The sequence below is a fragment of the Neopsephotus bourkii genome, unplaced genomic scaffold (assembly GCF_033783945.1).
Source record: "Neopsephotus bourkii isolate Nb327-2 ecotype Australia unplaced genomic scaffold, CSIRO-AGI_Nbou_v1 NB_804, whole genome shotgun sequence".
Classification (NCBI taxonomy): Eukaryota; Metazoa; Chordata; class Aves; order Psittaciformes; family Psittacidae; genus Neopsephotus; species Neopsephotus bourkii.
In genome coordinates this window covers 2,172,592-2,193,739 of record NW_026901300.1, presented here as the reverse complement: position 1 = coordinate 2,193,739, position 21,148 = coordinate 2,172,592, and the positions used below count along the sequence as shown (strand labels likewise).

The window sequence follows — 21,148 nt, the reverse complement described above, 5'->3', positions numbered from 1 at the left end:
AGCTGAAGGACATGCCCTGCAAAGCGAGCCTTGCCTCTACAGAGCACAGAGATGCTCAGATGCAAATCCCCCAGATGTGGGTGGCACAAGGCAACTCCCAGGCTCAACCAGGACACCAGCTGAAGCATCTCATACAAACCCATCTAGTTTCCAGCTGCATTCAGCTCAAGAGATGAGCTGTGACAATTCCTATCATTTCTACATTCCCATTTCTCCCCTCTCTTCCCACCTAGTACAGACAGGTACAGCTTCACCCTTCTCTTCCCAAAGGTTATAAGCAACAACTCCAAATGGTACCTGGGAGCTGAAAGTTCACTTTCAGCAAAATTCTGGTAATTTGTAGAAACTGCTTTGGAAACCTTCTAGTTGGGACGCCAGTAACCACTTGGCAGGGCCTGACATAATTAGAGAGCTTGATTGTTTCAAAGGACATTACCCAAGAAAATGAGTATGTTGCTGTGGTCCTTGCAATAATTTCCAATGGGTTTGGTTGCAGAGGTCTTGAAAGGGTTTTAATGACACTATCAGGACTCCAGTGTTTTTCTGGTGTTTGGCAAAATGAGACCCTATTATTTCTGCTTGCAATGCACACTCCTTCAAAGCTTAGCCACAGGCTGAAGAATTCCTACAACTTTGCAATCCAAAAGTTTTGTATTATTTGTGATATACATTAGTGACTTCCAGTAACCGTGGCCCAAGAGACAGCTTTTTACTGTGCGATAGTTTAAACTGTTTGGCTCAGTGCTGTATCCTGAAATACACTGCAGGGAGACTGTATTGCACTGCAGGTTACGGTGATTTACAGCACCGTTAAGCCACGTGCTGCAACATCCTACAGAGACAAGTTGCCTTTCTGCTCTCTGCTGCACTTCAAACACTGCATGGGAACAGGGAATGTTTGCAGCACTCCAGCCCAGACCTGCTCAGTACAAACACTGGTGGCACCAGTTGCAGGCATTTTTGCAGTGACCATTCAGCCTCCCACAAACCTTTCACTGCAGTTGGGAAAAGAAAGCATCACCACAGCCTGTGCCATGACCCAGCGCTCTGCTGCTGTTCAATCCAGCCGGCCCTGCTCAGCATCTCCTTCTCCCACCTCTTCAAACTAAATCCTTCCCTGCAAAGATTAAGTAGACTAATTTCAGTCATCCAGTCTCAGAGAGGAGCAGTAAACAAGGAGAACAATGACCTCTATTCTGTAAGAGTGGAAGTTTATACAAGTGCCAAATATTATCATTCATAGACTTATTATAAACTTCTATAAACATATACTCATATGCAATGCTATGGATTTTGCAGCTTCCCCTGTAAGATCTAACCACACCCTCATGAAATACTCCCCCGAGCTTTCCCTTACATGAAGGTAAAGACTACTATTCCCATTTTACTTAGAAGTAAATAGAGAACTTGCAAGTCTCAGTTCCCAGACTTGGTGCTGCTCTATAGAATACACACTGAGCATTTAAGGGAATGGTCTTTTTCTTGGGAAAGAGGGTGGAAAACAAAGCCTTATGAATCAGCCAACTGATAATTAAAAGCAACTAAATCCAGATCACTCTTAAGCTGCACATGAGAATCTCAACTCCTCAGATTCTGAATTCCTCTGCCAGCCAGAAAAGCCAGGGTCACTTGCCCAGCTGGTCACTATTGTTCTGTCTAATAAAGTTCTGGCAGGAATGTGTGCTTAACAAAATACAGAGATTAGGCATAGCAAAGAATGCAGCTCCCCCCTCACTGTTTAGGTTAGTGGGGTTTGCCATGCTGAAATACTGAACCTTAAGCATATAAGGTTTTCTCTGTCCTGTACTGCTATAGTGCCAGTGACAGACACAAGCTGACAGCTCAGTTCTCAGGATCGCTGCATTTTAGCTTTAAGTTCATTAAAAGCAGCATTAAAAGCTCACCTCAAAGCTGCAGTGACCACTAATTAAATCGGTGTTTTCTTGGGGATGTAGAGTACCAAAGGGGTCTCTGTACCTCTCATGTGCCAGAAACTTTTGAAAGGCAATTTAAACCGAGCCAGCGACTCACAGACCAGGTTTCAAGAACCTTGAAACAGGGGAGCTCATCTTCAAATGTCTCAGGATAGCCTAGATTTCCAAAAGGAAATTTAGCATCTAGTGGCTAAATACAGCTTCAAAACAGCGATGATCTTCCCAATATCTCATTTAGCTCCTGACAGTTCAGAACCAGAATCTTTAGCTCAATTTACAAGAGTGGGGACAGATGAAAAAATGTCATGAGTACAAGTCATACAGATGATCTTACAGAGGTCTTGAAGGAACACAGCTTTTACCAAGTCAGACACCAGGCACAAAGCAGATCTGATATCTCACTGGGCTGAGAATTTCTCAGCTTAAAAACAAATGACATTGAACAGACAGATATTCGAGACTCAGATTTGCAAAGGATATAGTCATTGGAGAACTGTATGTAAAAAGGTTCTGAAGAGCCTGGTTCCACCTCAGAGTTAATGGCTTACATTTAGAGACACCAAGGACTGGCAAGTTCCCCTGCAGGGGGTATGGTAGCTCACACTGTGTGGAGTGCAGTTTATAAGCAGATCTAAGGAGATCTAAGATCCTGTTACCACAGCAGTCTCTCCTCTGTTACTCCTTTCACAAAAAGCTGAAAAAGAACTTTGACAAAGCCACACAGTAAACCTGGAACAGGTACAGCTGAGTTACAGGGCTGCTGACAGCCAGGTCTAGGTGTCTGCTTCTAGGACAGCCTTTTTCAGTCATCCTAGCATAGCAACAGAAGCTTTATTTTAGCTGGTATCCCAGTCACTGCCACCTGAAAATGCAAAGAACTCTAAAGTCTGCACAAGGTACAGTGGTGAGACACACAGACAGAAAGCCCACATTGAACAGCATGACTGAAACCAGGCAGTGCTGGGGAAGTGAAGAGAGATTCGGTCAAGAAGAAAACCAGGGAGCCAAGCAACCTGAGGCAGGAGGAAGAGAAGGGGCATCAGATAAAAAAAAAGTAAAGTCCTTTCCTTTAGGGAAAACACTGAATCTCCCTTGGGTTGGAGTGTTATATTCACAGCAACCCCCCTTCACATACAGGCATGCTGGAGAGCTGTTGGTAGAGCCGTCACCCATTGATGCCTCCAATGAGAATTTGAAAAAGCTCTCTTGTGCTCTGCTGTGTTTACAGCAATGAGAGCCTGGAGGAAGGGGTTAGAAACATCTGAGTTTAATAAGGGCTGAGCAGCACAGAGCAGAAAAGCAATGTCTGCCCTTCCGTTCAGGGCTACCACACCCCACCAAGCACTGCGGCACCAGGAGACGTTATGTCATCCCCACCGCCGCAGCAGCCCATCTGCCCTGAGCCTTTCCACCATGAGAAGCAGCATTTCAAACTCCCAGCACCACTCTTTTGAAGAACCAAACAAGCAGAGTCCTGTGGGGAAAAAGCAGATGTTGACTGACCCCAGGCACAACACAAGGCAAGGACAGAAGGGAAGTTTTTGTGCAGTGCCTTAACTGAGCAACTCCCATCTCACAAGGTCATCACAACAGGGTAAAAGGAGTATTTAGCTCATTTAGTACCTATGCTGCTGCCTTTTCCTAGTCCTACACAGCTCCAACATCCAAAATGAACAGGGTAAGAAGCATCCCATGTCAGTTTCTCACAAACAATAACCTTAATACCCAGGTTCTGCAGTGGCATTTGCTGCACCCCTTCCTTCCTTACTTCTGCAGGGTCCACACAAAAGTGTCCTTGCATGAAACAGGTATCTGATAAATGCCTCTGCCCACACTGCCTTTACGAGGCGTGCTCTTCCCAGTATATGTACTTGGTCTTTTTATTTCATTGAGAAGTAGAAAGCAAGAACCAAGAGTCTTGTCCATCTGTAAAGCCAAAGACATCTCCCCTCCAGAGGGCACACACATCGAAGAAACCAAAGGAGGGGAACACATACTAAGAAGAAACAGGCCTGGACCTGTTCTTAACTCTAAAGACTCAGTACAACTTGGTTACATGACCATGTCTAGGGGGATATTCCCTAGCCTTATTGCACTGACATTTTTGAGATGCTCCAAACTATATCATGCCTATACATAGTACAAATACTGTGAGGAATATCACCACCATCCAGTTTCTAGGAGCAGGAAAAGTTAGAACCAATTAAAAAGACAGCTGACTACAGAATCTGATGTCAAGATTGGACATGAATAGATGCATTTTATGGAGTGCTACCTCACATTGGCTTTAAAGTTGACAGATGTTTTCTTATTCGGTCATCTTCCTTTTTGCTGAGCAAACAACAGCCCTACTCAGTCCTCAGAGGACATGTAATAGACAATAGAGAAGTAAAGGGAAGAACCCTATATAAGATAAGCTCACAGATATCTTCTAGCTTCAAAGAGGTTTCAAAATCAATTAGCTATGATTTTAAGTGGCAGATTTTCTTTTCCAGATAAACCACATGGATGCAGAAGAGGAGACTGCTCTATCCCAGACATGAAACATTACAAAGCTACTCTGGGCTTTAGTCTCAGTGGCATCCACTGTGTGGGGTGAAAGCCATTTCTAAAGAGACAGGAGAGGGCTTTTTTTTTCTTTGCCAGAGCTACAATTTCACTACTTTGGAAGCTGAAAAGAATTCTTTACCCTGAAATAGCTTCTTATTTGTTGGTCCTCTCAAAAAGATTTTACTATTATCCAATAGCCAGGCCTGAAAACTACAGGCAACACTTTCACCCAAGCATCCTCTTTACATATCTGTTCATTTCCAAAAGGAGAAAAACGTCAAACTTGTCAAAACCAGCCAAAACACCTAAACTATGTTATTGCATGCAATACACTGCAAATCAACAAATCACTGTTTCTGCCTGAAAAGGAGTTAAGGAACAAACCCAACAGGGAATGATATCACAGTTCCCACCCTCCCTCCTTTCTGTAATAGTATTAAGGACTCTGATTTAGATCAGTGCCATATTGAGCATAAAAACACTAAGCAGGAGCTATAGAATTATTCACCTATATAAGAAGTTGAGAAGTTGCAGGACAGCAACCCAATTAGTAGCATTATGCTTTTTTCATCTTTAGCAACTCTGATCCTTAACAGAGTCTTGGTGATATCCAAGTTGGCACAGGGAGCTTTATGCTCAAAGCCCCAAAATAAACGTTATGCCTCAGTGGAAGTAAGTTTAACCACTGTCTGCATCTCTCTAATTAAAAGTGAGTTGAGAGCTTTGAGTATATTGCAAAAATGAGGTTGGATGAATTCTGGTGTTACCCTACAGGAGAGTTAGCCTGTGCTTTACAGACCAGGAATATTTCCAGACATGCCAGAAATCTAGTGCAAGAAAGAGCACGAGTAGCTGCTCCATTATTCTAATACAGCAGACCTAATGCACTCTGTGTTTGAAAGAGATTCTTTCAAGGGAGTGCATTAGAGTCTTTCATCATCACCTCATTCCTTCCCTCTTTATCAATACACAACCCAATAAAACAAAGATGGGAGTAAACATTCTATGATCCAGGAGTCACAGAACCACTCAGGGCAGAGCTGTGAAGTTTCTAACCTGGTGCGTTTTGACCAGGATTTCAGTGCCCTAACAAGCTCAGCTTTGAGAAAATGAACAAATAAGGGTTATTGAAAGAGACACATTTGTTAATTTACCCAAGGGGAGCACAAGTTCACTGCCACCCATTGCTTTGCCTCTCCACTCCCTTTTTCTTCCTAGAGCTGGGAAATGAAACCTACATGAGAGGAAATGATTCACACAAGCAGCTGGAAAGGCAAGACCCTAGGAGATTTCCTAAACCAATACAATTTACTGCAGTAACTGCAGTCACGTCTGGTATTTCAAAGTCATTTCAGTGTTTCTAGGTCCTTACAACTACCATTGGCTTCACTGTTCATGGCACTGCAAAGTTACAGCACTGAACCCCAAAAGTCAGAAGAAAATCCTGTGGCTGTAGAGTCCAGGAAATAAACACTGAAGAGTTCAAGGTTTGGTGATGAGCTTAAGACCTCCTCTGTTACCTGGGTAGGGTGCTTCAAAGGGGAATTAGTGCAGAGAACTCAGCATGACACAAAACCCAGTCTGTTTGCTTGACATCCTCCCACAGTCCACAGCAAACCATAGAAAACCAGAGACCTCAGGCAATGAACAGACTATTAAGTGATGGAGAGAATGACTCAGAAAGCAAGATTCTGTCAGTACAAGGAAAGAGAACCACATTTCTCCAATATGTATAGTTTTCTATTCCACACCCACTTAAGAGCCACAAGAGGTTCAGAGTCTGAGGCTGAAATCAGGTTCAAATCATCTCTGGTAGAGGCAGAATTAACAGACAACCATCAGGAAAACTCCAGATACATGTTCTGAAAGCACTCTGGCAGACTGCATAATCAGGATGCTGATTTATAGATCACTTTTTAGTATTAAAAACAGACTTTTATCACATAAAGAGACCTACACTTACTTTAAAGTACTAAAACCTCACCTAAGAGGCTGGACGTTATTACCATACAGTGCCAGTTGTGTATAGTCCTTCAAGCGGGGCTGGAGAGGAGCAATTCCACTAGCAAACACATAGCTGTAGGACCAGGCACAATGCAGGCAGCTATTTTAAACAGAACAGATCTACCTACAACTGGTCCACCCAGACATCTTGATCTTGACAGCCATTCAAGTGACCTATTAAGAGTCTTCCAGCCTCAAGGAATAACTGTCAAGTATTTCAAGCATCACCTAACTATCTGCAAGCTACCAACACTTCAGGTTTTTCAGGGGAGAAAGTAAGGCAAGCTACAGTACAGCAAACTGATTAAGTTCACATACCTTTCCCACTTGTAGATTTCAATTGTCCAATATTCATTTCCTCCCCATATCCATCCTCAAGAAACATCAGTGCTATAGCAAGCACTAGGAATTACGAGTGACCAAAATAAGTACCAATATGTAATTCCCAATGTAGCCTGGATAACAAAACCTGTTTGGACAATCCTCTTATTTGTAACATCACGGTTCTATTGCTCCTTTACAAAATGGAACTTTCAGGCTGAGGTGTAGTGTTCTGAAAGTCTATCACAGATGGTCTTTTCACCTATGCCAGCTGATTTTGTGATGCTACTGTAAAGCTAGCAGTGAGAATCATCCTACAATACTTTCAGGTTGATGGGCCAGAGGGGGGGAGTGTGTCTTTCAGCTATGTCCACATCCAAAGAGGTTTCCAGTCTAAGCATTGCATGTGGTCCCAGAAGTCTCCAACTCCCACAGCCAAATTCACTAAGGCTTGATGCACGACTATTTAAAAGTACAGGAAAATAGGATGAGAAGTTAAGTTAGGAGAGCACTAATTCCAAAGACAGCTAACACAGATGAAGGAGTTCTTTGACAACCAAGCTACTTCCAGCACAGGAATAAGCTTTCCTTAAGTCAGTTAGCAAAGCTTCTCATGTCCGAGTCTGGAACCAGACAACAGTTTCTGCTTGGTAGACAGCCCCTCCATTCTTACACTTAGGGTAAGACCCACTTCTCATTCTCATCACCTTAACACAGTATCAAGTTAGAAACACATGTGCTGAATGTGAATTTCAAACAGAATAGTGAGGCTATTGTTACATCTATGCAACATCAACACACACTGCTGCCGGGATTTCAGTTACTGGTTCTTGCACATCCTCTACAGAGCTTCAAAGTAATCCAAGCACATGCACAGACAGGCTGCAAGTGGCTTTGGCCTAATAACCAGGATCTGCCAACTGAAGCTTCACTTGCTGATCAAGGAGAGAAAAGGGTAACTGCACGAACGTAATGTGGCTTGTATCAAGGAAACGTGTCAGCTGTATATCACATCAATATATGCTGCAACATACCAAAGCCTGGAGCTGCAGCACAAACTTTCAAGGCTCTGACCTGCTTATACCTGGCTAATCGTACCCAGGAAAAGTGCCAGAAGTCAGTGGATTCACTGGGAAGGTCGCAGAAGAGAGAATGGCCATGTGGACAGTAACCACCTACCCACCATCTTGTGTCCTCTGCAGCCTCTTCAGGGCAGAGGCCAGCAAGCTCTGCTGTGATGGAGCAGCTATTGCTTCACTTAATTAAAGTGCTACAGAGATCCTCTGTTTAAGTGGCAAAAGGGACGCTGAACAACATCAACACCTGTTTATACCAGTCTGGTTCAGACCCCTAAAAAAGGTTTCACACTCACACAGATCAATGTCAGGCTTTAGAGCAAAAAGCCTCATTCTTCTCCAGAATCACATTAAATCCCAACCTGAAGCTGCACCCTGCAGGAGGCTCCCCCCCCAAAGGTCTGACATTATGGCTGGGTACAGTTTTCCCCACACAGATTTTCCCATCAGAAAGTGAAGCTGTTAGACATTGCCAACAACAAAACTCCACCACTCAAGGCGAAATTAAAACATCCAAAGATTGCTTCAATGTGCAGACTGAGCACTTCAAGCTTTATTTCAAAATGTCCACCAGTTATTTTTCTGCTCCCTGTTTTATTTCCCCCTCTGCTTTAAACCAGAATGGAAGATTCTCACATGGCAAGGTTCCACTGGACAAAAGAAACTCCTAAAATAAAATAAATCTACCAGTTTTCCCAACATTATTGTTTTAAACCAGTTTTAAATGGTTTTATACACCACTTTATAGACTTGGAAAGGGACACGTTCCCCTGACAAAGCATCAGCTATCCAAACAACTGAGGCATGGGAAAAGCGTGCAAGAGCGTGAAGTGGGGAAGGACTTTGGTGAGCAGAGATAGCGTCTGTGCTCATGTAAGCATGGTAGCTCTGAACAAAGATCCGCAGGCTAATAGATATGTAAGACAAATGACATGTGGTTCTCATTGCAGCTCATGCTTTGGGAAGGGGGTACCTTGGAACAGATCCAGCTGGGATAGGTTTATCCCATTACTCTCCTATAATTTTCTGCCTTTTCAAACCATTTGACAGTTACTGTAGTTTAACATCACACCCCCTACAGACTGAGGCCTGTTTGACAGGCCAGCAAACAAAACCACCCCCACTTGGAGATGAAATATGCACCATATGTAAGCACCGTGCAAGGCACAAGGCTAGCACTCACTCCTGTACTGCTAACATACGGGTGGAAAGCTGCTGTGGAGATGCCTTATCCCAGCTCCTAACCCAAGTAAGCAGGGCGAACACCAGCCCTTCTCCACTGCAGTGTAACTCATGCATAGTGGGTATTAGCAAAGGGAAGAGGAAAAGAGGTAGAGGCAGGATGGACGAGCCCCGAATATTAAATTCCCAAGTCCCCATTTAAGGCAATCGCAAGGGGGGGGGGGGCCCCCCCCCCAAGAACTGAAATTCAAGAACAACTGGAATCAGGTTAAGCCACTCTCTCACTTCATACAGTGCGGCTCATTCATCTGAACAGCTGTTTCACCTCTAGAGAAATACCCAGAGAAAACAGAGGGGAGGGGGAGAAGCCAAAATTGTTTGCTCTACTGAAGCAGCAAGATACACTAAACCAAAACTGCTTTACATTAAGTTTGTTAGAAATTGGTTTGGAGTGGGGGGAGAGGAGAAGAGTGGGAGGTGTGGTTTTAAACAGCTATTTGAAAGCTGCGGCTCTTGGATAGAGAGCTGTAATTAAGGTCTTCCCTTGGTTGAGCCAAACAAGTCTTTCCTCGCAGCCGAGGGCTATAACAGTTCTCTATGTAGGCATCCCGGGGCAGGAGCCACCGGCCCTTCTCCGGCGGACTGGGGATGGGGGGGGGAAGGGAAAGTCAGCGGGTTCGGTTTGCCCAAGCTCAGCTCCTCAGTTCCCCAGTCGCTGCCTGCCCATAGAGGGACGCCGCTGCGGGCAGGTAGGGAGCCTGCCCATCCCACCAGGGACGAGGGCGGCAGCGGGGCCACCCCGTCGCACCCTGCCCACGGCAGGCACCAGCGGGGCCCAGCCTCCTCGCCGGGGAGGCGGATCCGGTCTTACTCACCGGCGACTGGCGAAGCCGCTGCCCGGCGAGCCGGAGCTCTGTTCTGGGTAGTTGTGCTGCAGGGTTGATGCTGGGAATTGATAAAGGAAGCCAGTCCCCAGCGCGCATCCATGCAGGCAGCAGCACCAGGACAAGAAAAGAGCCAACTGCATTTTTGCAAGAACGGGGATCGCCTCCTGCACCCCTTTTTTTCCTCTCACAGGACTCGGCAGGCGCGTGCCCCCCGCGACCGGGGTTGCAGAGGGATCCCACGGCGCGGAGCTGCCCCCGGGACCGGTAACCACGGGGCAAGGGTGCCGGGATACAGGGACTGCGGGTCGAGAAGGGAAGCCCCGTTCCTCGGCACACCGAGCCCGGCGGCAGCGGCTCCCGCTCAGGGGTGCGGGGCTAGCGCGGATCTCTGCGCCCAGGGCGCACTCTCGGCCCCGGATGCCTTTTCAAATTTGGCGAGGTTGGCCCGACTCCGTCAAAGGGGGCGTGGGGCTTCAGCGTTAACCCTTGCCAGGCCTGGCTGCAGACCCCAGCGCGGAGGGGCTCTCCTCCGGCGGAGCCGAGCGGGGGGAACGGAACGCTGCGGGGCTCGGCGCTCCCACCCGGCTGAGCGCTGGGAGCACCCCCGGGAGCCCGACCCCGGGACATCGGCAGAGCACGGGGCGCTGGGTCTCCCTGATGAACAGAGAGCCAGGGCGAGGGGAGCCCCCCGCGCTTCAGCGATGCGGTGCGAAAACCCAAACGCTGGTGCCTACTGTCACACTCGCACCAAAGTTACACAGATAAGGTAGGAAATAAATCATTTTAAAGACGCTTCATTCACAGGTTGGAACTAGATGATCTTAAGGTCCTTTCCAACCCTAACCCTTCTATGACAATGTGCCCATCCTGCTCATTCTGGCATCACACAGAGCCACCCCTTTTGCTATCCAGGATAGCCCTGAGCTTGGAGACCTGCACAATCAGCCCCAGACGGGAGAAACAGTTTTGGAAGGATGCGGGTATTTCACAAAAGCAGTACCCCAATAAGGATGCCAGCAGCAAGGCTCACTCTCTATACCGCAGCAGAGCATGTGTTTAAAACCCCTGTACAACCCCCATTTGGTGACTGTCACAGACCCCCTTGCTGGCCATACCAGCCCCGGAGAAGCCTGGGCTGTTGCAGCTCACTGACCAGACAACACGAGGGGTTTCGTATTTTAAGATGACACAACTTCTTAACGTGTTTTTTTTTTTTAACCTTCAAATTCTTAACACTCACAATAGCCCTTCTGCCCCTTCACTGTTAATACAGCCATCCAAAGACAGCCACGGTTTACTACTGAAATCAGGTCTTTGCTGGGGTACCTGAGGGGCACAGGGCTTGCCAGGGGCAGGCTCGGCAAAGCTGGAGACTTCTTCCCCTTGAGGCAACATAACCCCCAAGGCTAGAAAACAATCCCTGTAAGATACTGGGAAAATGGCTAGGTTCATCCCCCAACCACGGTTGAGCACCTACCCCTTCCCCCACGGTGCCCACCTCCAGAGCTTGCACACAGAGATAAATAGCCCCTGGCTGGAGCCTGCAACCAGACAAGTTTAGACTGCAAACGAAGCACCACGTTTTTAAACAGCCACTGTCATTAATCATTGGAGCAAATCACACACGGAGGCAGAGGTCCAGGCTGCAATGAAGTTCAGCACAGCCTCCCTAGGGTTACTCCACAGCTGCCCCCTCGGGTGTCCCAGTGCTGGAGCAGGAAATGGATCAGTACTCTACAGGCCCAAAAGGACCTCAAAAGGTCTGGCCTGGAAGCACTGGGCTGCCCAGCCTGCTTAGTAACAAACTCTATTTACAAAGGGCTTTCAGTGCCTGGAACTGGGACATCACAGAACCCTGATCACCCTTCCCTTTAGTCTCCCCTTACCCTTAACAAAAGGAGTATCTTCCCTTATCCCCACAAGAAACACACAGAGTTGGAGCAACTCACCCTAGGATGTTGAGCCACTCAGCCATTCTGCTCAGGGTCAGTCCTCAGGACACGTCTGCTCTGCCCAAGAGGGTAACAGAAAAAGAGCTTACACTGTAGTCACCCCTCTCAGTATGGCTACAAACTACCCCAAATTCACCCTTCTTCAGGGGAAGCAGACAGAAGCTACACGCACAAATCTCTAGAAAGTTCTCTGAGGCTCCACACTCCTTTAATCTGGGTGATCATCCTCAGGTGTGTGTGCAAAGCCAAAGTGGAGGCAGCTGGACCCTCACCCTGGCAACTTACGGCTGCACCAGGTGCTGTGCTGAGGGTCTGGTTCAGCCTTTTGTCCTATACACGCTAAATTCCCTCTCCTGATGGGCTGGGACAGATCATTTATCAGTATTTATCAGCATCAAACAGCTTTCTGAGCCATTCTCCTGGTTTCGGTTAGCCCCTTCGGAAGCTCTTCAAGTCTTAATTGTCCAAGAGCATTTTATTTTTGGTTGCATGCAAAATTTGCTGCTTCAGCCTTCACTGACTTTGCAAGACCCTTGGAGATATTAAACACAGGTGATTAGACATGATTCTGGCAAATTATTAGAGACATCTGTAGGAAGCTGATGTTCTTCCTATTTCATGCACTGAGAGACCAGAGGTCAAATGACTGCTCAAGACTGCAAAGTGCTACAGGCGGAGTCAGAAATGGAGCTTAAGTCTCCAGGCTCCTGTTACTTCTGCCCTGTCCCGAATGCACACTTCTCCTACTCTGTATGGCTGATTTAAAATGAATGTGAAGTATTCACTTCCAAGCTGGTTTTGGAAAGAGGGGGAAAAAAAAGATAATGTTGTCTACTGTGAGAGGAGAATTAAAGAGGGCATTTCATTTTAGTCCTTTGGATATGCATAATATAATCAAGCACAATAGCAGTAATAAATGAATATTTTTCCTCCCCATGGTGCTTACAAGTGCAACATATTCTAACAATTTCTCAAAACTATGTTGATAAATTGGAAACATAGTGATGGAAGTAACAAAGACAGCCAACAGAAACATAACCCATTCCATTTATCAGAAGGACCAGCCTTGAGAAGAGAACCCTTAACATCTGAACAGTCCTATTCTTCTAAACCAGACAGAATATATTTCACAATGTAAAGCTACACTTTTCATGCCTGTGCATAAGCATGGTCATAAAAGATTTGCATGTATTTTACCAGTGCAGTTCAAGATGGAAGAGGCAGGACACACAATAGAATGCCATGATGCATGGAACCACGAAGGGAAATAGTAGAGGAAAGGGCGAGGTTTCCCATTTAGCAACACTATTGACTTTGCCATCACGAAAACGTGGTCCTTGGAGGGACCCACACTGCTCAACTTCCATGCAAGTGACAGCCTAGTCTACTGGGCATACCTGAGACATCATGTATCTGTGAAATCATCTATTATTTCTTTAAACATATACACCACATGCAAGCCAGCCAATAAATGAAGTGGGGGGAAATACAGACAATAAAAGGAACATTCAAAGCTTAGTCTGATTTCTGTTCAGTTGCAAAGGACAAAACTGGAATCATACAGCAAAAGAGGGATTTGTTTTGTACAATGTTTTCAGTTCGAAAAGTGGCTCAGAAAGGTAGAAAAGCACAATCATAGCTGCAAGCAGAGCCCAGCTCCAGAGCTGCAATAGCATCTCAATGGTCCAGCACAACTTGCAGTTCTATAGAATTCAGTACTTAGCTGAAAAAAAAAAAAAAAGCCACAATATTGTTAGAATAATGGCAAACAGATTTTGAAATGGCCACCCCTTGGATTTTGTGAGTGCACTTTTCATGTGGATAACTAAGAGGAGACCAAAGGAAGAGCAGCTTTGTTCTAGTTGATAAGACCGTGTGGAGCTTTAGAATTATGAAGTGTTCTTTTGAAGTTAGAATGAAGTCACTGATAAGAACATCTAAACCCAAAACTAATTTGGATAAGCCCCTTGTAGCTTCCTAAGACGCCCACGTTATTTCCCTGTGACATAACAAAGCAGTCAAGAAACCTTGGAAAATCAGCAGAGATGGATAAGATGTGAGTAACAGGAAGAGTTCAAGACCTCTATTATAAATTAAATTATAAGATTTCTAAGGTTATTGTAACACATCTATTACTGGGGAGTCAAACCAAACCTTATCCAAACTGTGGTAGTTTTTTCTTTTAAGGCAGGAGGTAGCTAATGTGTGAAAATGTCTTGAATTTGACCCAGAATGAATCAATCACAGCTGAACTCAAAATGGGATATAACTGAAAAGCCACCACACTTACACAAGCAGTTTAGCAGCCAGTAAACATGTTAGACAGTGATACTGTGTGAAGCATAAGAATTGATACAGAAATCAGAACCTGGGCAAAATCCATTGATGAGAACTTTCCCTGAGTGAAGCACTTGTGTGGGTATTATAAAGTAGTATTCCGGATAAAAGAACTCAGATTAAAATATAATTCAGCAGATGGAATATGTGATGACTCAAGGTGGAATTCTATGTATTCTGAGCATTATTGTGTCCTGAAAAAATAATTTGTGAGGATGGAGGCACAGACCCAGAGGCAGAGTGCAAGCTGGATCGTTTATTGCAAAGATTACACGATATTTATACACTTCCAAGCAATTAGCCAAGCACATCTGTGCCTGCCTTACGGTTACATCAGGTGAAAGGTCCATCTGATTTTCTTATCGACATCCTCTTCCCAGTTCCGACGTCTCTGTTCCTTGCCAGTTCCAACGTCTTCCAAGTACCAGTCAGGGGCAGGTCACTCTTTAATTGCCTTCTGCGGTTCCTCCTGTCCATGATCATTCTTAATTGTCTACTGTAGCTTCCCCTTCCCATGGTCTCTGCCAGTTTCGATACATTCCAACCTCCACAATAATTTATGTCACCTTTGACATCAGGCAGCATTTCTCCCGACTGGACACACACTGAAGCATGGATCTGCACAAGTGCAGGGAGTTTGTGAACACACCCTGATCCATCAGCCTCAGCAATGCAATAAAACAGGGATTCACAAAGGTGTGATAAAGCCAAGACAAAAACAGCACCAGGTCTATTTCACTTAAAACTGCCAGAGTAAACACATTCAGAGCTAGCCAGGCAGTAGCAAGAGTTACTTATTTCCTCCTTGGTGCTGCTAGAAGGCAGGATCTATTATACACAGATTACTGTTGGCACAAATCTTTCTGCCTTGTACTGAAAGACCTCAAGACAGAAACTCCCCATGCTTATTTGAAAACATATTCCAGTGCTTTGTGCTCTGTACTGGTAGTTTTTCTTAACATCCAACCTCAGGCTGTTCAGTTGCAATTTAAGCTCTGTCTTACTTTCTCTATCATGGACATAGAAAACTATTCTTCCTCCTTTTGAACAGACTTTTAGTTCTCCAGAGTACTTCTAAAAATGTTTTAACACCTCTCCTTGCCATCTAGAGCCAAATTCAATCCCAATTCCTTCAGACTTCTGATCCTTTTTGGTATTCTCCTCTGGACTTCCCAGCTGTTGTACGTCTATCTCATAGTATGGTATCCATAACCTATACTTCTGTGCAATACTTCTTTGCCCTGCTGAGGATTTGCCTTTTTGACATCTGTACGTCATTGTTAATCCATGTTTAGTTTGGGATTCTCTACCTTTCCTGCAGAACAGCTAGCCTGACTTTCCCCCATCCTGCATTTGCTAGTGAAAATTATTCCTGCCAAAGTACAGTGCCCTGCAGTGCTCCTTAATGAGTTGCATCTTATTTTATTCAGATCCTATCACAAATTTGTCAAGACCACTTGAAATTTTAATCCAGCCTTCCAGTGTTCTTACATTCAGTTCCAGCTTTACCTCATCTACAAATTTCATAGGCATGCTCCCTCTTCCATCACTGAGGTCACTCAAGAAAGCATTGGGAGGTCTGTCTCCATGTCTGTATCCTTGAACTATGCTCCTGTTCAATCAGTCACCGAGGGCTGCCTGCTTGCTTGATGCTGTGCAGGACATAAACACTGAACTTACAAATTCTCCAGACCACAGTCGGTCTTGAACTTCTACAAGGAAACAAAGTACTTTATAACATAGAGTGCAAGGAGTGACCAGATTCCAGGCTCCAATTTTCAGTGGAGTCACAGACTATAGGACAGCCAGATTCAGTGGGATCCAAATTCTTAGATGATTTGAAAATCCATCCTGAATCACAGAGTCTCTCTGAATCTCAGAGAAGCAAGGGCTTCCATGACCAAATAATGCTTCAGTTTTAAGCTCCAGCCCTGAAATCCTCCTACTTCTTTCAATTCCTCATGGACCCAGGTTGCGTGATGAGCAACCCAACATGAATGGAAGTCTGAGTTCCCTTTCTGTACTGTGCAAGTCACATAGACGGGAGTGGGTCCACCCCCTTTCTGACAAAATATACAAAGTAAAGGCACAAAACAGGTAAGAAAGGACTTATGGAAATAAGCACTCTCTTCCCAGCTCCTGATCACCCTGGAGGCTATGCCATCTGCCCTGTGGAGATAAGGAACAGAAGAACTGGGGGGAAATCTGGAGTCCCCTTTCTTTCATACAGCAAATCCAAATGTTCCGTTCGTTCTTTTCCAGCTTTTAGTGATTGGTTTTTTTCCCAGTCTCCTAGGAACTCACCCTGTGGGCCATGACAATGAGGCCTAACCACAAGAGTCTGCTTTTCTCAGCTGGCTTTCACAAGCCCCTAGGAGTTGGCTTTGGTCCTTCAGAAGTCTGTGGGCTGCAGGCTGTAAATTGCTGCACTGTAGCCATTGTACAGGACCCACCACCTCCACAGCATGATTCTGCCCAGTTGATATCTGAAACTGCCTCCACTATTCACCTTAGGTGCCTGCAGTTAAGGTGGCTTAATAACAGTAATATGCTCTCTCCCTCTCCTCTGCTTTGTTCCACAAACTCCTTACCTGCCAGCCATCTGTCTTCACACTGCAAACTCCTTGCCAGTGTCTTCCTGCACCACATCTGCCTGTGCTGGACTCTACCACACAGGCGGCAGGACCTCTGTTTCCTCTTTACTGCAGGTGTTTCCCAGAGCCTGCTCCAACATGGCTTTCACTATCTCTGTGTGTAACTAGTAAAGAGTCAGCCACAGCCCAACTGTCACATCCATATTTTCCTTACAGTTCTATATTCACCTTATTCTGCTCTAAAGCCCCTTGCATCTAGATTCACGGGAGCTCACTGATAACTGACATTACATATTTCTTGAAGCATTCACGTTAGCCTCTCCCTTCACAGTCTTCATTCTTTCCCCAAGATCCTCTTTTTCAAATTAAGTCTCCTTGTTTTTACAGATTTTGTCTGTTTCACTGTGATTAATCCCCTTCATATCTTGAAAATCATTTAAAATCACAGCAAGATCTCTTTTTAAACAAGATAACAACCAAAGCTCTTAAGGCTTGCTTTATAACTCAGTGCTGAAAGGTGCAGTATTCCTCTTATGTTCTCTGCTTTATCCCCTTAATCATATCCTTCTTAGGTAGAGTGAGAGTACTGAAAAGAGCACTCTGAACAAGAACTCACCAATGTTCCATATAGTAACAGTAACCTTTTGATATATACTCTGCTCTTACCATAATGCAACCTAACATCCTGCTCAGTTGCTGGGGTCTTTTTTCTACAGCTGTGTGTTAGGCTGAGAACTCAGGGAATTATTTAAAGAGAATATTCTCCAGATTTATCAGTTCACCTTCCTGAACATTTTGCTCAGTTCATTCTAAGGGGAGCAATCACTTAAGTAAACCTCAGCATTGTTCAGTGGCACTGTCTAGCCCTTTAGCTGGCTCTCTATATAATCTCTCTTGAATCTTCAAGATTCCTCTGTGGAAGCAATAAGAAGGCAGCTAAGGTGCTAAGTATGAAAGAATCATTGCAGGCATTAAAGGCTAAAGTCACTGCAAAGCAACTGGATCCAAGTACTTCTTGGCTATGCAAACCTACACTAATGCTAGCTTAGGTGCTCACAGTATACTCTATTGTCACCAATGGATACCATATCATTAGGTATGGTATCCAAATGGCCTGGTATCCAAAATCCGTCCCTCTTCCAGGGCCTCTGGGAGGTTTTGCCAGACAAGTCTAGTCTGAGCACCTTCTTGAACTGGTTGCATGAGGTTTCCCTCCTTGCTTCTATTTCTAATGACCCAAACTGGAACTACTAAATCGTACTTTGCAAATATCCACCTCCTTGCATAGAACACAGATCTCTCCTTCACCACAAGACATGCTCTTCATTTCCCCCTGTTTTCTGTTCTGCTTAAGGGAGATCAGTATCTCTACAGATGCAAACCCAACCCCTCAATAATCCTCTGGGATTACAGGGGTTTACAACCCCTCATGCCACTGGGTCACAGGCAGGAAGGATACATAGACTGTCAGTCTATACCCAGAAAGAATCTGGTCGAACCCCCTGAATTACCAGAGCCACCAGGCAATCTCTCAGTGACTCCCTTTACAACAGAGGGTTTAGTGCTTTGTTACATATATCATGGTTATTGTAAAGAGAGTAGAAATGGAATAAAAATAATATGGTATAAACAGTAAAAATAATGAAAGAAGAAAAAATTAAAGCAGCAAGATCAGACATAATCTAAAGAGAGAGGTAAGTTGTTCTTTCTTGGCAGAAAACAAACAATAAAGTCTGCAAGATACTATGAAATGTTTAAACTGACTGTTGCCTCAAAAAAGAAGGAAAAGCTCTTGACCAGACTAAGGACATTTTGGGTATTTTATGGAAGGGTAGGACAAGACTATTGGCTTCACTGTGTGCCTGAAAAGAAGTGGCTCACAGGAAAACAATTTTTGGCTCAGTTCACATCTTGAGTATCTCACTCTGAGGTTGTTGTGGAAAGCCCAGTACAGTGGCCCAGTACAGTGGCCCAGTACAGCATCCCAGCTGCAGGGTGGTGCTCCATTCTGCATTGAAAGCACGTGGTAAGCTGCTGCCTTTCCACTGGAGCACAGCAGATCTGTCACAGATTTTCTGTGATGATCTTTAAGTCATACTTGCCTTTTTTCAGCTGTTTCAAGAAATAATTCTTTTCTGTGTTCTGAGCCTTCCCTGAACTGACTGACAATAGATTTCCAGAGCTGACCTATAGGTCAGGCAGAGGGGGAGTCTGGCCAACTTACAGAGGAGGTGAGTGGACTTTGGAAAAGGCAGTGCTGCAACTCTGGAGCATCTCTGAGAACCACCATATGCCCTGGCGCACTGCAGTTTGTGTTGGTGACCTCCTGAGGTGCAGTCTCTGGCTGGGAAGAGGACAGCAAACACTCCTGATAGCCCAATGCATTCATTTCCTTAGTTTTGAAGCTGGGTTAGGTAAAGAACTGCATTAACTGAAATACTCTACTGTGTTTATTCATTTTAAATGGCTTTGAAATACAGTTTCTTTGAAAGCCCCTATATAATCCATTTCCATTGTTCTGTATATATTTGCAGAAGATAACAGCTTCATTAAAATATGGTGTGCTATTAACAGCGGTAAATAGATAGCCTTAAACCTTAAAATGTAATGCAATTAAATAAGAAATATGATCCTAAGGAGGTTAAGCACAATCAACCACTGACATTTACATTTGATTTGAATTAAAAAACACACACACAGAGGGAAATAAAGGGCCTCCGTACATACTTGGATAACAGGAAATCCCCTGGATGTAAAAATAGGGAATTTAAGAATGGAGAATATAAAGGTCTAGTTCAAATTAAAGATTTTATGACTGAGGACTCCATTAAATCGTTGAACACTTTCAGTAAAGAGTTTGGAATGATTCCAGTCCAATTCTTTATGTTCTCGCAAGTGACAGATTATACTTCAAAACTTCTATGGCAAAAGAAAGAAGGAATGATTGCATTAATCCATCTCAATCTGGAGCGTGCTAATGAAATGAAAACTGTAACAGTCTGTGCTTAGGTGAAGCACAGTATTTTTATAACCCAGCTCAAGACAACATCACCAACCAAGCCAAAAGTAGAAGATTTAAGTTTCTACATTATTAAAGAACAATAAAATAACGACTCACTTAATACATGATCAACAATCTATACTAAGTATGAACTCTTTTATAGTACTCAGTCTACTCTGCTTTTTAGATTTCCAAGACATTCCTCATGGTGTTTAAAGTAGATAGGACAGCATGCTGCTTCTACCGCTAGCCCTGCCTGCAGAAACACAAGGATCTTCACTCGCAGCAAGTCTACAATTGCAGGTCACATTCAGTCAAAGTGCCAGTCTCACATACAGAATCATAGAAACAACTAGATTGGAAAAGACCTTTAAGATCATCAAGACCAACCACTCCCCAGCACCACAAAGGCCACCACTAATCAATGGAACTGAAAGCCTTGTCACACAGGGGATGTGAACACTTCCAGGAACGGTGACTCTAGCACTGCCCTGGGCAGCCTGTTCCAATGTCTGAGCACCCTCTGGGGAAGAAATTATTCCTAATCTCCATCTAAACCTCCCCTGGCACAGTTTGAGGACATTTCTTCTTGTCCTATCACTTGTTACTTGGAAGAAGAGACCAGCCCCCTCCTCACTACATCCTCCTTTCAGGTAGTTGTAGAGAGATGTGTTCAACAAAGTACTTGCCTAAGTGCCAGCCTGGCTTGTGGTCACTTTTCCTTTGTTTCTAGGAGTCAAGAGACACCAACTGTAGATAGAATATTTTTTAAATGGAGAATCATTGTCAGACAAAAACAAGGGCAGAAGCTGGTGCAATGTGTCAACTAAAGTCCAATTTAACTTACTTAGATGAAAGTGGTTCTCTTTTATATTACACATCCATTTCATGTAGAGCTTCTCTGAACTATTACTGAGCTAACACTGTGTTATGATGGATAAAATGCAATGTCTCCAGAAGTTTTGTTTAAGGGTGTTGATTTTAAACATGGCTGCAGCCTCCTCTGACATCCTGTCCTGCAGGCTCAGCCTGGAAAGCAAGAGTTATTTCAGCTCCTTTTTTCATACTGTCAACACATATTTGTAGCCATAAGATATTAAGGAGGCAAGTCAAGCATTGGAAGCTAATGTACTACTTTTCCCAGTTTTCAAAGGGAATAGAGTCAAAATTATCAAGACTATAGATTTTTAAGTTGAAGGCATAAACATTCATTACTGTATCCAGGTGCCTAAGCAAAGGAGCAAGGATTTAAGATCTTGTTCCAGACACCTCAAAACATACCAGTTATGTTCTATACTAATTTATGCTAT

The 21,148-nt window shown here is 44.4% G+C and overlaps 1 protein-coding gene across 8 annotated transcripts in view; it reads right to left on the bottom strand.

The window, feature by feature from the left end:
• COL26A1 (collagen type XXVI alpha 1 chain) overlaps positions 1-12,064 on the bottom strand; it is a 168,798-nt gene extending 156,734 nt beyond the window's left edge. For 4 of the 8 annotated variants that reach the window (XM_061355506.1, XM_061355508.1, XM_061355507.1 and 1 more), the window contains exon 1: positions 9,943-10,145. In XM_061355506.1, the coding sequence (XP_061211490.1) occupies positions 9,943-10,094 (152 nt within the window). In that variant the 5' untranslated portion in view covers positions 10,095-10,145. Of the gene's footprint in view, positions 1-9,942; positions 10,146-11,903 lie in introns of those variants that run through there. The other 4 variants (XM_061355512.1, XM_061355513.1, XM_061355510.1 and 1 more) reach the window with 2 other exon arrangements.
• Positions 12,065-21,148: the final 9,084 nt, after the last annotated feature.